Source organism: Rhopalosiphum maidis, chromosome 2, assembly GCF_003676215.2.
Source record: "Rhopalosiphum maidis isolate BTI-1 chromosome 2, ASM367621v3, whole genome shotgun sequence".
Taxonomy (NCBI): domain Eukaryota; kingdom Metazoa; phylum Arthropoda; class Insecta; order Hemiptera; family Aphididae; genus Rhopalosiphum; species Rhopalosiphum maidis.
The window spans coordinates 77,373,704-77,392,111 of record NC_040878.1 but is presented as its reverse complement, the minus strand read 5'-3'; the positions used below and the strand labels follow the sequence as shown (position 1 = coordinate 77,392,111).

The 18,408-nt window shown below is 27.9% G+C and overlaps 1 protein-coding gene across 1 annotated transcript in view; it reads right to left on the bottom strand.

Moving 5' to 3' along the window:
* The window catches only part of LOC113553920 (inactive tyrosine-protein kinase 7-like), a 198,883-nt gene that overhangs the window by 44,923 nt on the left and 135,552 nt on the right, over window positions 1–18,408 (bottom strand). The window contains exon 3 of the mRNA XM_026957512.1: window positions 392–602. Within this exon, the coding sequence (XP_026813313.1) occupies window positions 392–602 (211 nt within the window). The remainder of the gene's footprint in view (window positions 1–391; window positions 603–18,408) is intronic.

Here is an 18,408-nt window from a genome sequence, read left to right as displayed (position 1 = left end):
TCGCGAGTTTGCTCTGCGCACCACATCGCTTTTCCACACCCTAAATGCCTATAAATAATAAACTATTGATTTGGTATACGATATAATAATAATTTATACATCGAAATGTTCGGAAAAATATTCAACTCCCGGACATGAAATTAAAAACAAGTGTTGCCATTTAAGTGATGAAAAAAAGTAGCGATGACGCGTATAAAATCTAAATTTATGATATCGCTTGTGTAGCAACATGTTTAACGTACCATTCGTGAAAAAAATTCTTATTGTATTTTTATACTCCTTATTCGGCTTATATATCGTGATTTCCTATTATATATTTTGCCGAGCGCGCGGTTTATATTTGTATGGATGAAACAGAATTTGTTGTAATTTTCTATGTGCTATGACTTACCTACGACGTTGAGCTGGAATGCCAAACTCATTTTGGGTTCGGTATTTACTTGGCATTCATAGATTCCGGCGTCTCTCGGTTGAGCAAATTTAATCAGTAGGGTCCAATTGTCCGAGTTATCCGGGTGGATGACTTGGAATCTCTGGTCACTGGTGTAAGTCAGCACTCCTGCTGTCAGTATGTGCAAGTCTCTCTTCCGCATCCACGATACCTGTGTGCACACGTTAAAACAACGCCGTTAATAACAATAGCAATAACCAAAACAACAACAACAACAATAATAATAATAATAATAATAAAATAACGAGTCGTTTTAGTATTAATTGTAGTTTTATGAGAGTTGGTATTATGGTTAATGTATTATTAGTGCGAAACTGCTTATCCGGTACGGATGAATGTTAAACGTGTTGCGACCTACGGGACGACTTACGACAGTGAGGTCATGTTGAACCTTCTCGTGGATTGGTCGATTACATTATTTATATACTTATTGGCTATTATTATGTCAACGTATTGAATATTTATGATCAAAAAAATAAATAAATTAATGGTTTTTTGTGTACTGTGTTTTATATGCACAACTTAAAACTAAATAATTTCATTAAGCTCACAGGTAGGATACAATTTTAGTGACTGAAATAATCAGTGATATAAATCTTAGTCGTATTGATTGATTCTTAGGATGGTTTCTTGTCAATATGATATTTATATAGTCTATGTCATAGACTATATGTTATAATATACAATATACATACAATAATATTTTACTACTTTGTGATATTTACTTGATAATTTTAAATTTATTGAATTCTCAATTTGTCTCGTATCATGATATTTAATTTTAATACTTTTTTCTATAAACAATATTAAACTATATTGATTCTAAGGATATTTTGCAAAAGATGTATTGACTGGATGGATTTTTAAAAACGTATATTCTTATTCTAGGTTAGCTTAGGTTAGGTTCTAGGAGATATTTTGACCTACTAGAAAACCTGACTTACATCGAAGTTGGTGATCAGAGTATTTTTTCTACTAGAAAAAGTGTCTTCAGACACACAAAAAAAAACCGCATAATTGTAAAATCAATACATTCATCGCTTCGTTCAGAATCTAAAATACCCCCAATATTGAAATTTATTATTCCTAGGAATTTAGGGCATGTTATTCAATTTTTAACCAAATATAACTAATGTTATAATAATATAAAAACAATAAAAATTACAATCAGTTATTATTTTAAGTACATAATAACGTAATTTTAATGGTAAACCAACATATTATTAACAAATATTGCCTTTTTAATTTATTTATTGAATAAAAAATAATTATTGTAACTCACCTTTATATCGAGAAATATATTAATACCAATAAATCAATATTTAATTATCTATACATTTATCATGTCTCAACATCAAGTCAGAAAAGACGTAGAAAAAATCTTTGAAATATACTAGATATTATAGTATGGTATTCTTATATTCTAGTATAATTTCATTGTAAAAATAATATTTAAAAAATTATTGTGTAAAAATCTATTTTTATGTAGACAATGAATGTTCAATAGCTAACTAAAATGGCATTTTTCATTTTTTAAATTAATTCATCTTTGAGTAAATACTAAATTGTATAGTTTACTACGAAGGCTTCAAAAAAAAAGACACACAAACTAATAATAATGCCAAATTTCTTTCATCATTATATTTTATTTCTTATTTAACTTCTTTTTTTACTTCTTCATCAAAATCTGTATTTTACTTATATATTTTTACAGTCCATTCAAGTATCAGTTAATTTAATGTAAAGGATTAGTGAGTGGGAATGTAGACGGGACAATTGGCCCACTCAACTTGTTTTGACGCGAGGCGGTGAGTTTATTATATTATAATTTTTAATTTGACATAGCAATAGTGTTTCGATAAATCGTCGTATTCTAAAAACGATTATAATCGCTATACATAAACTTATATGTTTATATTACTTTTTCGAATTTGCTCATAAAAATAATTTATGACTAATAATTTCAGAATGTATTGAATGGAAAACACATAAGATATAATAACATTTCAATATTAAAATACCAATTCTTAAAAATTAAAATTAATAATTAAATGGAAAAAAAATTAACTTAAATTTGTTATAAACTATGGAAGTTACAATTTATGCTTAAAATTCTTATACCGATTTTTACATACTAGTTAACTTTAATAAATACCAGTAAATACAACTAAATTAAAAAATAAAATTATAAAAACTTATGAATCGCTCAGAAACTAAAAGATAATTTAGAAACGAACACTATATACATTAATTATTTATAGGATGCATTTTATTAATGGAAAAATTCATAGAAGAAAACGATTTAAATCAATGCTAATGATTGTAATTTTAAATTAAATAATTACTGAATATAATTCAATACTACTATAACGGTATTTGGAATAATAATTCAGCTAGATGTTTAATTTTATTAGATAGAAATTCAACTGAAATTAAATAAAAAATAAAAGGAATTAAAAATTAACGAACTAAGATTAACTTAATAATAAATTGGTTAAACGATTTGACATGATGTGAAAATCATTTTTTTTTTTAAACCAATGCAACATTTAGATACCTTAATAAAAATGTTATTTAGGAATAAAAAAATAAATAGTTTAGCGGTCGCAAAAAAATACTATATTTTATAAAAACAATATGATATCGGATTTGTCATATTTCAAGAGAAGAGAAAAAAAAATGACTTTTCTATACTACAGTGTCTGAATAAATGGAGATAAGACTTGTTTTCAACCATTTTCTAATCTAGAAGCTGACCTGTCGTGGGATCGCAATTACATTAGACATTTGAAAACAACTCTCTCTAACTCATCAAAGTACGAGTAGTAACGACTTTCGTAAATTTACTGTTGGCCTGTCGATAGAAAAAAATGAAAAAGAGGATTACTTGAGGATATTATTATGTTTATGTTATATAGTGGGAAAATAAAGATGGACTTTTAATTATTTACGAAATGGATTATCATAAGAAATATTACTCGGCGTTATATACAACTATTATACTAATATTATTATGTTTTAATAAAACAAAAATCTCGTCTCATGTCTCATTATATTATAAGTGCTAAAATATATTTTAGATTATTTTTAATGTTAATGTAGATTTCTTAAAACAATATTAAATGTCGGGAAAATGAAAATATAATAGAAATATTTATTAGTCTTAAACTTGTAAGTATTTCCATTAGTTTACAGGTCAATGAATACATTTCAAAATTATATACATTATTCTAGAAATGGAAAAACGTTAAAAGGAATTGTATTCAATTTTTGAAGACCAATTATTTTATATTAAAATTTAGCTATTACAGCATTTACATGTATTAGCAAAACAAGTTAATATGATAAGTAAAATTTAATATATGACAATTTAGTTTGAGCACGTTTCCGTTCTATTTTTAAAGTCAACATTAATAATATTGGTTAATTAAATTAATTAATGGATATGTTCGATTCCGACTAGAGTGAGGAAGCCTTATTGGTTGTACAGTACCTAATGCGTTTTATTTAAACTGCACTCGTGTTTCGAATATTTCATCTACAATATATGTGCAATGAACTAGAAGTATTGAACAAGTACTATATCATATAATATATTGTAAAATGTATCTTAGACTTAGAAATTAAAAAAAAATTATATATATATATATAATAATATTATTTAAATTGTCATGTTCACGTTTTTTTTTATTCCAACAAACATGACACGATTAATACAATATAATAGGATTTGAGATCGCGGCTATAATGAAAACGTCGAAAACATAGAAGTATCCAAACTGTTGAATTTTTTTTAATACCAATACATTTTACCAAATGTTCAAGAATATAAAACAAACCCACGAACAATCCGACCAATTAATAACGGTATTCAATTTATAATCGTACGTTTCTGTCTGATTTCTTCTTTTTCTTTTTAATTTAATAATATTTTGTAATGTACACTAATAGTTTTTCGCGTTTTTTACGTATAGTGTAGGTACATTATTTAAATTGAATTATTTAAAATATACGAAACAAGCTAGGATATATTAAGTTTCTTGAAATTGTTTCAGAGCAGTCATTCTTAGAAAATCGAGATTAATCTGTCAGTTGCCGAGCTTCGTTTATTATCTTATTACGATGCGACGTTCATTGTTTTTAAATTAAAAAAAAACATTAATAAGCGTATTACTAGTGACGAGTGGACGTTGTATATTATAATACTTTAAGATTTTAATGAACTTTATATTTCACCAGTGGAGTGCATATAAATAATAAATATATACGTAACATATATAATATATTTGAAATTTGATCACCGAATTTCGAAAAAAAAATTTCACAGGGCCAAAATATTTTTACACCGAATATAGCATGCATTTATATGAGCATTGCAGAATAAATCAATTATCCTTTATCAAAAATCGTATGTAAAATATCTTATACTCGTAATTATGTCTTATAATTTCTTACCTGCAATTAATAGGTCAGTAGAGGAGAAGGTGAAGCGTATATCATATGAGATACGGGCTCTATCAATTAAAAAACGTGTTCTCGAGATGTATTGTTAAATTGTCGTCCAAGTTAAATGTAAATATATTATTGTTATTTCTCAATCAGTTATCATTGTATGGGTACAGCACACCCAACATATACTCACACTACTATTTATATATATATTATAGTGTCGGACAAGTACTACGTGTATGGTAATAATGAAGATTTCTTTGTCTAATGTGAACTACAGTAAATTTTGAGATTTTTGAAAACCGTAATGCTGGGCTCGGTAAATTTCATTCGAGATACAACAGAAAAAGATTACACGATAATATTATTCTTTTTTAAACCTTTTCAATGTTTGCATTGTTTTTGTACCCTGGCCGCAAATTATGAGACACTGTGGTTAGTTTCCGATATTCGTGGCGATTGACGAGTATGACGACATGGTGCTCAACACCCGGTGAAACATCAGCTAACACCAACGGTCATTTAGATTTGTTAGATTTAGATTATTGTTAAGTGGGGAACCTATCACTGTTGTTTTATAATGAAAATTTGCTACACGGTAAAAATTCTGAAAAACCGGTGTCGGTGTCGCATATGAAGACGAACAATATTATACTTGTCGAGATGACAAATGCTCATTGAATTTCCAAATAGTTTTTGTAATAGTCACGGAAATGTATACTCGTGCTCTACTTATTCTTTTACGAAATTTCGACCATTTTTACTGAATAGTAGTCAAGACCACGTTAAAAAACGGTTTATTTCGAACGCAATGATTTATCATCGCTTTCGAATTAAAAGACGGTTCCCTTGGTGTCCCACCCAATAATGTCTTACGTCACTTTTTCTTTTGGATTGATTTCATTGTCATTTACCGATCGGAGAGCATCGCTATATCTTAACCTGTAAGTGTTTTTCTTCGAGGAGAACTCATTCCGATTTTGATTGGTTTTGAAGGCTGTATATAATTTGGTAACTAATCTAACATATAAATTGTTTTAACCTACTTTGGCAGCTAGTACTACCAGCTGAATGAAAAATAAAATCAAAAAAATCATTTATATTCATTCTATTTTAAAATTAATTGAAAGTGTTTGTTGATGACGTTCGTGATCAACAAACATGTAACAATTTAACATACTAAAGATGGTTTTAGGAATAATGCAGCAAATAAAAATCCGTTAAATTTCGTAAATAATCAAATTAATCAGGTACCTATAACCTATAGTATGACCTGTAGTTATACTCATTTGAAATATTTAAAATATCAGATTCGTGCAAAGTAATACAGTAACAAGTCACTTACAATTAATCAACATCGTTTTAATACTATAAACATGTTTAATCAAATTGTAAATATATCTATATTTTAATGTTCAAGCTTATAAAGTCATTAGAGTAAGTTTTTTATTCATAAGCTTAAACCTAACCTTAAGTATGCGCGTATAAGAAATAACAAAAAATATAATCGTCTGGTTAGGTACAATCGTTCAAACTGTCATGTTCAAAAATATATATTTATTTCAAAACATAATATTTCACTTCGAATAATATGTAAATTATTTTTAAAATCTAGTCATTAAATATATATATATATATATACATATACATATATATAAATAAATATAAATATATATAGGACTTGAAAATCAAAATATATGAAATTAAAGTTTTTTGGTTTATACAATAAAATAAAAACTGGAATTTGAGCCATTAAAAATAGGTTAACGAATTCAGTTTTATGAAGACTACTAATAGTCACTAGCGACTATTGAAATTTAATATAATATGTATATAAATAGATATATGAACAATTTTTTAAAGGGCGTATCACAGTGATTCGCGAATATAATGAAAAACTATTGCGAGCATATTGAACGCGGTTAGAACCGAATAAATATAATCTTCCGTAATATATTAGTTTTCTGAATAGACGTTTAGGACGAAACTAACAATATTGGTGTACACTGTACAGCTATAACTACAGATTACTCCACATGATACTGCGAAATGAAAATCATATAAGCTTAAAATAATAAATATTTTTATTCTTGCAAACGTCTTATGCTCTTATCAATAATTATGTAAAATAAGATAATCGGTTTTTCCGTAATAAAATTATAAAATACTCATTGAGAAATATTATTGTTATACTGGGACTTTTTATTTTTATAGTATACAATTTATTATAATATATTGTGTTGTACGGTGGATACAGTGAAGAACACAACCAATAACTGTGTTCTGTTTTTGGTGATAATTTTATTAAAATAGAAGCGAGGGAGAGACAAGTGCTCAGACTTCTCGATTTCTAAACTCACATTATAATATAAATCTAAAATTATATTTATCGTATTTTTTCCCTAGAATTCCAGAAATTACTTGATCAAATCATAATTAGAGACTAGCGAATACTTTAGTACCCTGACCCCATCCCACCAATACACATACACAGATAGTGACATACGAATAAAAATGTCGTGGGAGTTCAATTAAATTAACAATAATAGATACCCAAGTTTTTTTTAAAACTTCAATAAACAACATTTTCTGTATGTTAACATTTAATTAATTAATAATTAAACTTATATAACCAGATAATAAAAAAAATGGGCGAGTGGGTATCGCTCTGCTGTGTAGTAGAGATGGAGAGTAGGTCACTGGTCCTATAATGGATGTGTTAAATTTGAATGCAACGACAGGTATCATTGTATACGAATAACGATTCTGAACGGAGATGATTTGTTAGTCAATGATAATTAATAAGATATATTATATTATTACCTATATTTAAATTGTAATATATCATTATTTTACACGATTTCGAAAAAAATTTTCATTTCATACGCTCATAACATTTTTTGTACATTGACGCTGGAATTTGTTTTTACAACTACTTGAAGGAAAACTCATGGATAACCTTATATTGGGTTTTTTAATCTTGGGTATAAATCACAAAAATTTTATGAATTTTCAACTTTAAAATTCCTTGCAAATTTTCGCGATTTTGATATATTTCGTAAATTTTTGAACTTTAAATGCTTATAAACGAAAATTGTGACTAACGATTTTTGATTTTTTTTTACGACGATAAGTACAACTTATAATAAACATTGTATTAAGTTTTAAAGACTGTTTGGATAGCCAAATTTTTTTTTTCGGCATTTCGAGAAAAAAAAATTAAAAAAGTAGAAAATTTCAATTGTCTATAAGTAGCTTAAAAAAGGTCAAAATATTTTGAAAATTTAATCTAAATAGATAACGCTAATATAAACATTTTGTAAAAAATTCAAGTATTTACAATGATTCGTTTTTGAGTTACAGCAAGATCAAAAGATCGATCTTGTCGAAAAGTGGTTATGCGTAAAAATTCCCGTTTTCCCGTTATTTTTTCAGGGTTTTTCCCGACGCTTTTGAAAACTACTGGAAATTTTTTACTTTTGAATGAAGTACCAACTAGATGAATTTTTCTTTTCAAAGAGATGCTGAAGTCAAAAATCGAAGCATCGTTACTACTCCAAAACGTGATGACAGACACAAAAATAAAAAAAAACACACATCTTTGTAAAATCAATACATTCATCACTCCGTTCAGAATCTAAAAATGGTTCAATTTAGTTTTAGATCTTGAATGAAATGTTGAAAAAGCGATACAATTACGAACACGTAATTGATATACACTATAGGATATTTAATTGCAAAAAATGTAATAAATAATGAAATAACTAGTCAAAAGCTTTCGTGTGCGGTTGAAAAAAATAGGCCAACAAATATTACTGTTAATATTAAGTATAAAAAGTCAACATAAAGTGGAATATATTAATATATAGCTATTAACGACAGTGGCGAAGAAAGTCACGATTGATGTACACGACCCATGTGCGTACATAAATAACGTATCTAACCTAACCTGGGGTAGTTTTATATAATCTGTATGCGTGTGTGTGTGTGTGTGTGTGTGGGAAAGTAAAAAAATCATCCGGAAGTCGCGTTCTGTCATATCTGGCTGCTGCGTTTCCTACAAAATACAAACACGTATTGTTTGCTCGAATTGCCGACTCACTTTGTTCGAATAGCTTTGTGAATGGGGTTTATTAAAAAAAAAAAAAAAGGTACGTGTAAATGAAAAATTGCTTTTTCGCGCGAAAAATAAGTTACATGAACATAATTTATACGTGCACTGTAATATATTTACATTAAAATAGTGTGTTTATTAAAGTTCCTAAACTTGTATATTTGTATAATCCATACTAAAATAGATTGATGTGGATTTATTGGGAGCTTGTGATACTTTTTTCATCACATATTTACCAATTTGAAAAATAATTCTGAAACCTCAAAGCTTATCTAAAAACCGTTTATAGTTTCTAAAAATAAATATTCATTTTCCAACTTTCGAAATGAGAATTTAATTTTTAAATTCTCAGTCAGCTGGTACGTGAATATAGTTAAGAACAGTGTTTCCCAATCATAGGTCACGAAATATTTTCTCTCGTGAATGACTCATGGTGTTTGTAAGCTAGTTAGGCAACTATATTGATAGTAATACATAAAATACCTAATCACTTATTTTTTAGCGGGGGGGTCGCATACCCGATAGACAGCAAATTAGTAAGTTGCTGTTACAAAAAGGTTGGGAAACACTGGTTTAGAACAAATATCAAAATAAAGTATACAATATAAGAAAAAAATCAGTTAGTTCGGTGTAGAATCTAATACAAAAATGTGTTACCTTACTACCATTTTTGATGCATTTTAAGATTTTATGATGATATCATGCTTGAGAGTTTTCGGGTTTTGGAAAGATGTGAAGAACTGTGTTGTTAAATGCTATATAATTATATACGATGCCATATAATAAATTCAACTTTATATGATTTGTAAATACCTATACTATATACATATTATGTTAAATGTGTTTCAATTTGTATTCGGGATGTCTGAAGACGAAAATAACGGTCATAAAAACTGAAACACAGTACAATTGTTTTAGTAACGACCAAAAAACATAACTTTTAGCACACTTTGGACATCAAGTAAATGTTGTAGGTGCGAAGTTAAAATTTCATCTATGGCCATACACGTGAGCCAGAAGGACATAAAAACACCTAAAAGCCGTCTTCTGAACACACGTTGAGATATATATATATATATATATTAGACACGTTTTAAACTAAGAGCAGGGCTGGAATAGCAATCATCAGAAAGTATAAAAAAAAAGAACAATGGAACAACCACGTACCTATATATACACATATATTGTCTAAACAACATTGTTGAATCCTTCGCTGTTCAGAGAGAATAGAATTTAAAATGGACAAAGAAGAAAACATGTCATTCTTGGCAATTCGTTAAGTACAATAAGAGTTATTTGAAATAAGTTCGGGCTGACATAGTACGCGGAATACATTATTCAGAAGGTTTAAACTCGGCAGCAAATCTATAATTAATTTTAACGTGAGAGATTGTGGCACTGTATCTACTCCGAATTAGTTTCGAATAATGAATACACTGAATCCCGGAAATTAAAAAAAAAATACGTAAAAATATATAGTACATATACAAATATAAACATTCTAGTTTCGACCACAAATTGCTGAAAAAATAAAATGAAAGAAAAAACGGATTACGTTTCCTCTTAATTTGACCAAATGTCCATTTGTCAAACGAATTTCATCAAAACCACTGTATTGGTGGAAATCGATTAAAACTAAATATATAAAAGCTCGGCACATAAATTCATTTTCCAATACAAAATAAGTTATCATGACTTCATGGGTGTTTCGTGCGAATTTTAATTAATGCTGCTGCGTAAATTCACATATAGATATAAATCCGATTTAATTCTTTAAGTGAAAATCGACTAGGTATTTTATATAAAAATATAAACTTAAGAAACTCATAGTATCAAATCATAATATTTTACGAGTAATATGAGTGTTAATTGTTGATACTATTACGACTCAGTTAGTAGGTATGTTGATTTATGTAGATAATGTAAACATTATTTATCTAAAATGTTGAATTTATACTTTAATATATAAAAATATTAAAATTTCATATAATATACGTTGTATTACGTATATATAGTTTAAAAAATATAATTTAGCGATATACACATTATGATATATCATTCAAATTAATAATAAAACTTAGATTACACTGTTAATACCAATAATTATGTTAACCATCAACTCGTTATACTAATAATATAATAATAATGTCTTATGTACGACACACATATGATTGAATTATTCCGTAATCTACAGCAGTTTGATCGAATTCAAAGGCAGCAACTCATAACCTCTATGTATAAGCCCATACAATATGTAAAACGGTACCTATTTAGTCGTTCATTTCAACACACATTTAATCAATACATATGTATTTTTTTTTATCCAAATTACGTTATTCATGTTAATTGCAGTGTTTGTGAGTTCTACAAAATGTAAAGTATGTTTATTATAACGAACAAAAACTCTCATACTATTTTCCCGATAAATTCTCACGTTAAGTTATCAAATAGATATAATAAGCTAAAGATATTAAATCAGACAGTATATTCTCAAAATAATTCATTACCTATTCATTTACATTATTTTTAAATTATCGCGATAATTAAATTACTAGATTTCTTTTTATTATAATTATAATTAAATTAAAATATACAAGTTGTTTGCCCAAAAATATTTTAAAATTTGGACGGGATAAAGAGAACGGTTATTAATCCATTCGTATTAGTCGTATTGGGTGTGCGGCAGTATTTAATTTGAAAGTAATAATATGATTATTTATTTAATATAGTACACGATTCTGGGAGAGCCTGTTGGAAATCGTGTATTACGGCATATTATCTAATAAAATTTTTTATTGTTATCGGTATAATATGTTAGTTATTACTATGTTTACAGAAAATACTAAAAACTTGACATGTTTAAAGTACCAGCCAAACTAAATTTCCTATCTTCAAAGATATAACATGGAACTTTTCGAGTACGCTTTATATTCAAAAAGTGGTCACAAAAAAAAAAAAAAAATAATAATACAAAATATTATTAGTTAACTACAAATATTATAATTATTTTTGAAATACCATCTCGTTGCTCTATAGCATATTATATACACGTAAAGTTCTACGTAAAAAAATTTAACTCTTACAAAGATTAAAAATAATATTTTATCTCCAAGTACATTGAAAAAAATTAAATTAAATTAACCTTATCACGAATTCGTAATTCGTATGAGTTATTTTATATATTTTTATACATCGTATGTTCACTCAGCTATTTGTGAATACGGTTATTTTTATTATTATTATCGTTTTTATATTTTTATAATCAATATTTTTATTAGTAAATACAGTCATATTTAACAGAAACATTTTATAAATTCTTTATAGTTAATATGACTGATCGTGATAACGCATAATGGATCGGGCTAAGGAACTAGATAATGCGTATTGAATGGATTCTATAGAATTTACGATTTTCAAAATAAAATTACCCAACACTTTAATGGTAGAAATAATTCACCGAGACATATCAATCGATATAATATATAAATTACGTTTATAATTAAAATATATTATTTTTTATATTACAATAAGTAGTTTTTCACCATTCGCATGGAATATAAACTAAAAAAAATAACTATCTACTGTTATTTTATTTACAATTAACGTGGTTGGTAAAGTTATAACGATGCAGAATAATATACATAATAAAATCAATTTATAAAAGTATTTTATTTTTAAACGTACCTATATTATTACACTTAAATACTTAATGTGTTTTCAATTATTTTAAAAATAAAAATGATATTGGCGGATCAAGGATAGGCAATTAGGAATATAGGAAACAATTGTTATTTTTTATTAATATAACATTATTTTTAATATATCAATAGTATTACTATTAAAGAAAACTTATTTTGATTAAAAGAATAAGACAATCAATTTATTTTAAATAATTATAAAAAAATTAACATTCAACGGTTCATAATCAAGAAGCACTATGATCAATTGTTATATTTATATTTTTTAGTTTAAAATGAATAGAATATATAATTGCATCATGTCTTACGATCTAATAAAAAGGTTCTGTTAAATAACATACTTTAATATATATTATGATTTTAATTTAAAATTGTAAAGCATATCATTTGCACCACAAATATTAGACTTAAAGGAATATATATTTGTCCAAAAGAACTGTGTGAACTAAAATGGTTGGGTATTACGCTTTTGGTCTCTTTGTGATATATATTTTTTTATGAAGGGCTTGGAAAATTGTTATATAAGTATTACACAACAGCTGAAAACACTTTAGTATCGATATTGATTTCTTTTATTTTTAAAACCAATTAATCACAGTATGAAAATTTTAAAATTAACTTTTACATTCTAAATGTAAGATAATAATTGTTAGTAGACGAATATAAAATATGCCATCTCAGATTATTGTCATAAATGATTAATTTTAAATATTTATTAAATATTTTATATAAAATATTTTTGAATGCTTATTTTTATCTTGCAATTTGAACTCCAAACCAAGTAAGAAACATTATTTATACATTTTTAAAGAATTTATCTAAAAGAAACGTATTAATAAATGGTAGATAAACCCAAAAACTCCCTTAGTCACCAGAAATTATATTCAATTAAGTAAGTATAATAAATAATAATATAATAAACAAAATCATTATTGAAAATTAAAACTAGTTTACTTACTAAGCCAGACGATTTCTCTTAATTATCTATATTAATTTAATATCATCTTATTAGTTGTTATAATATGTTTGTGAATTATGCATTGTAGACAATTTGTTGTGCTTTGTCTTTTGTGCATAATAAAAATTAATGATAACATGGTAATTTATATACATTTTTGTAACGTTTATATCATTTTTATTCTTTACTATAAAAAAATAGCCAATTTTTACAAGTCTTTGACTGAACTCGGCAATCGCTATAACACGTTTGGTTTGCAGAAAAGCGGTGGCAACATTCCAGACGTGCTTGCAACTTCGTTGGCGAAGTCCGCTAAGGCAATTGATAGCATTGCGCACTTTTTACCTTTTTACATGAAAAAACAATATGATTGAAATACACAAAAAATTAATTTTATTTTGTAAATATTGTTAATTTTCATTTAAAGAGAGAAATGTAAAAATTATTTGCCTACCAATTCCAAATAAAGTAATTAGGCAAGAACTTAAAATAGATAGAAAATATATGTATGATAAACGTAGAAAAAATATGTGAATAATTCTAAAATAATTAGAGGAATCTATAACTTATAGTTATTATTTATTTGATGGTCTTGAAAAATTACAACTAATGCTGGTGAACTATTTTGTCATATAGAAGAAACTTCAAGTCCAGTTATATTTATTTGCAAGACTAATCTTGAACTATTAAGTCAATAATTTCATATTTTTTTAGATGTAACATTTTCATATTCACATTATATCACTAAAGACATTGTAAAACAATTGTTAATTTTTTTGAATCCAACAATAAAAATATTTATTTCGAGGAATCGCGTCATGTTAGCTCAGATATAAAAAAGTAAAAGGTGCACAATCCTTTTACACCGAAGTCCGATGAAATAAAACTTCGACACACCTACTCTGTGGTAGGTACGCGAGTATTTTACCAAGTGTTTATTTACCCATGGGTTTTACAAACATACGTTTATACTATTATACACATATTATGTTTCGACAGCACAATAAATCCTACAGTAACAGTTATACGGACCAATCTCTTTTCCGACCTGTATGATAAGAATCGTAGGAAATATAATATAGTATAAATCACTGATGGTCACGTGTCTCTTACCTTGATCAAAAACGGATGGCACGGTTTTGTCATCACTAATTGGAAGTGGTTCGCATATTTATGGATATCGCATTACCAGTATTACATAATTCGTTTCATGTAACAGATGATACTGCATGAATATTTTCTGTTTTTAGATTTTTTTTATAAATGTTTAATGCATAATATTCTATTATTGTATGAGCTTATAGTTTAAAATAGAAAGTTTAAAAAAATATTATATCAAGAAATATCGCAGTTTTCATAATGTGTCTGATTTAGTAGTTTTTAGGTATTTTTCATTTGTATCGAATATTATTTGATTTACGAATATGTAACGTTTTCATCTATTTACAAAGATTATCGGATACATGGCTTTTACTCAAACAAATAAAATATCTATTTGACTAGAAAACGGTTGGAAAGCGAGTTGCAAACATGGAGTAAACGACCAATTTCTTAATACTGACCGAAAACAACGCGATAACCGACAGTTAGATTGGTGCGCTCGAGAAGCCAAAGTTGTTTCGATCGAGTTTCTGCCGTGGTCGCATCCGCACTACAATTTAGACGACCAAAACTGTTATCAGCGAATTAAACCTATGTACAGACCACAATGATACAAAATAGTAAAGTGCGCAACTACAAAAAAAGATTGTATAACACTTCAGATACCTATTATTACACTGTTACCACGTATCAGAATTTTCTTGTTATTCGCCATATTAATTAATATCGTTAATACTGAAACCCTCCAACTACGGAGTTAATTTTTTTTTAAATATTGTTTTTTGGCCTTAATTAGTCTTATTATACAATAGTTTAATCAAAAAAAAAAGTTTTTATTCAAATCAATTATAATTTTTTTAAAACAAAGCGTTACCATTTGGTTACGCTGGACGCGTAGTAAAAATGTTTCTTTATTATTGTTTTTGAATTAAAAATTATAACGATAATAAAAAGTAAGTGTACGTTGTTATTTTTCATGAAACACTCGAAAATATGGAATACAAAGTCCTAAATCACATTTCATACACAGAGTTCGAACACGTGATTTACAGTTGTCTCCGGCACGACGACGTCTTTTCTTGTTTGGTACTTCACTTACCCAGTTATTCATTTGGTCATATCGAAATTCATCGGAAATTCTAGCACTTGAAAAAAACCGATTTTACTATTATAGTAACAACACGAGACGTGATAACTAGTATTAACCACACGGATAAATTTATCTAAATATATTTTTCAACAATTTGGTTTGCACGGAATCTGACGTGAAAGTGATAGTACCTCGTGTTAACGTCATAATAGGCCGCGGAACGGAGACGCGCGCAAGTTATCGCAGAAAATCCGTATGGAAATATATTATGCGGTGGTGGGCATACAGCGATGTGTAAAATATCATAATTTATAACGCATAGAGTTACCAAATTTATTATACATCGACGATGCCGTTAAACTCGCGCCAATTGTTCAAATATTTGGCACTCGTCGCCGCGCTCCGTAGACGATGAAAAAACAAAACGAAAAAACTATATAATTATACATTATGCAGTACACGGTACGTCATCCGTCAACAACATTATGAAAAACCACCGTAAATCCTTTAGCCGTACGCACAGTGCATCGCGGTATACAGCCATCGTATATAACGCGCCACGTTCTGTACGCGAGTTGCGAAAAACAATTTTACCGACTACATGCAGCAGCTGTTTGTGACTGTAATCTGCGCCGTAACGCAAACCGTGTCATGATGTATAAATGTTATTGGTAAAGTAGAAAAATATAATCAATTATTATAGTTGTGAAATCAGGAAAATGTTTAAAAACGTAAAATACCGGATTACCAAAACTGCGTCCAAATAATAATTCACAGCACTCGGCTCTTTTGTTTCGCATTATCCGTGTAAAAATACTCTATACCGGTATTACCGTTTAATCTTGTCCAAACGCATAGCCGCATGGGCATATAATATTATATAAATGTATAAAAAGAATAAAGATAAATCATCATCATCATCGTCGTCGTCGTCGTCGTATACGCCTATTTTCGCTCAATCCGCGGTCGCACGGGTACTCGGATTAAGCCTTATAAAACTCTACTCGTATTGAGACGATGGCGTAATTTCCACGACACAAACACGGTCGTGTATGTATACAGTTACGGCGACGGAGGTCGATATACTGCGGGGATTTCGTATCTAACTGAAATTTATTTTTATGGTCGCCAACGTGTAGTGTGTGTGTGTGTGTGTACTGCAGTTATGTATAGGAGGTACCTACCTAGTCGTAAATAAACGTATTATGCTCTTCGATCTATCGCTACGAACAAAATCGTCCGTGGTCGACGACCTAACCTATTTTTAATTTTTTAGTAGAATGCATTTTTGTTTATTCGCTATCGCGTATATTTGAATTCGAACAAACCGTTTTTGATTGCACATTCGTGATTAATCCTCCGGTTAATACATCTATATATTATTACCTGTATAATATAATATATATATATATATATGTAGATTACTGAATCGTTGTGAAATTACATTGCATGCTACGTTAGGTATGATAAACAAACATTAGTAAATTATATACACCTCGATTACGATTAATTTAATCCGACGACGAAGTCGTAAATCGTCATATCGGATTAAACAATAGTCTGAACACAATTTCACACACCCTTTCGATGTCACAGTGACCTGCGTCGTAGTTTAAAATCATTATTGCTACACTAATGTACATCATCGATTTCAATTGGTCCTGTGCCACGATCGAAAGCGAACCGATCATATTATATAATTGTACACAAGTAAATAAAACGGATTACCTAGCTTGCTAGTTTTATAGGAAATCGAGCGGATGTGTTAGACTATAAAGTATTTTATAAATAGGCATCATCAAGCATGCTCACCTCCAATTTTCCTTTCATATAAATATATTCAAATTCTGAATTTCGGAATTTTAAGACATATCTAGGTACTCAAAAACCATATTTTTATAGTTTGGAATTTTCGCGCTACTCAAAGAGAGCTTGTAGTGACGTGAACTTTTGTTTTTTTAAATGAATCCTCCCCTTATTTGTTCTATACATTTTTCAAAATTCAAACAAAAAGTTTTTCAGTTATTGACATATTTATAGTTAGAAAGAAGAATGATAGTTCTTAAAAATGATTTCACAGACATTTAATATATATTTCATATTATAATTTGTACTTTTATACTTTATTATGTTCACGATAATGGGGTTATAGTGATTTGAGAATTTCAGCTATTATTATTAATCCATAAATATTAATAATAAATAATAATTTGCAAAAATGATCAAACTGAAATTCTCAAATCACTATAACCCCATTATCATGAACATAATGTAAAATAACTCTAAATCTAATCGTTTGAATTTTGATCCTGATACGTTAAAATTTTCAAAAAAAAATTTTTACTTAATATTTTAGTCCAAAGCGTGGTTATCATTTGAAAAACAGAAGTTTATATTTCCACTAGACTGTCTTTAAATAGTACAAAATATCTCAACAATTTTGAAAATATGATCTGTTAATACTCGTATATTTAATGATTCTAAAAGTTAGACTATGAATAACTGCGTCGATGAAGAAAAAAGGAGGGGTGAGTATGCTTAGTAAAA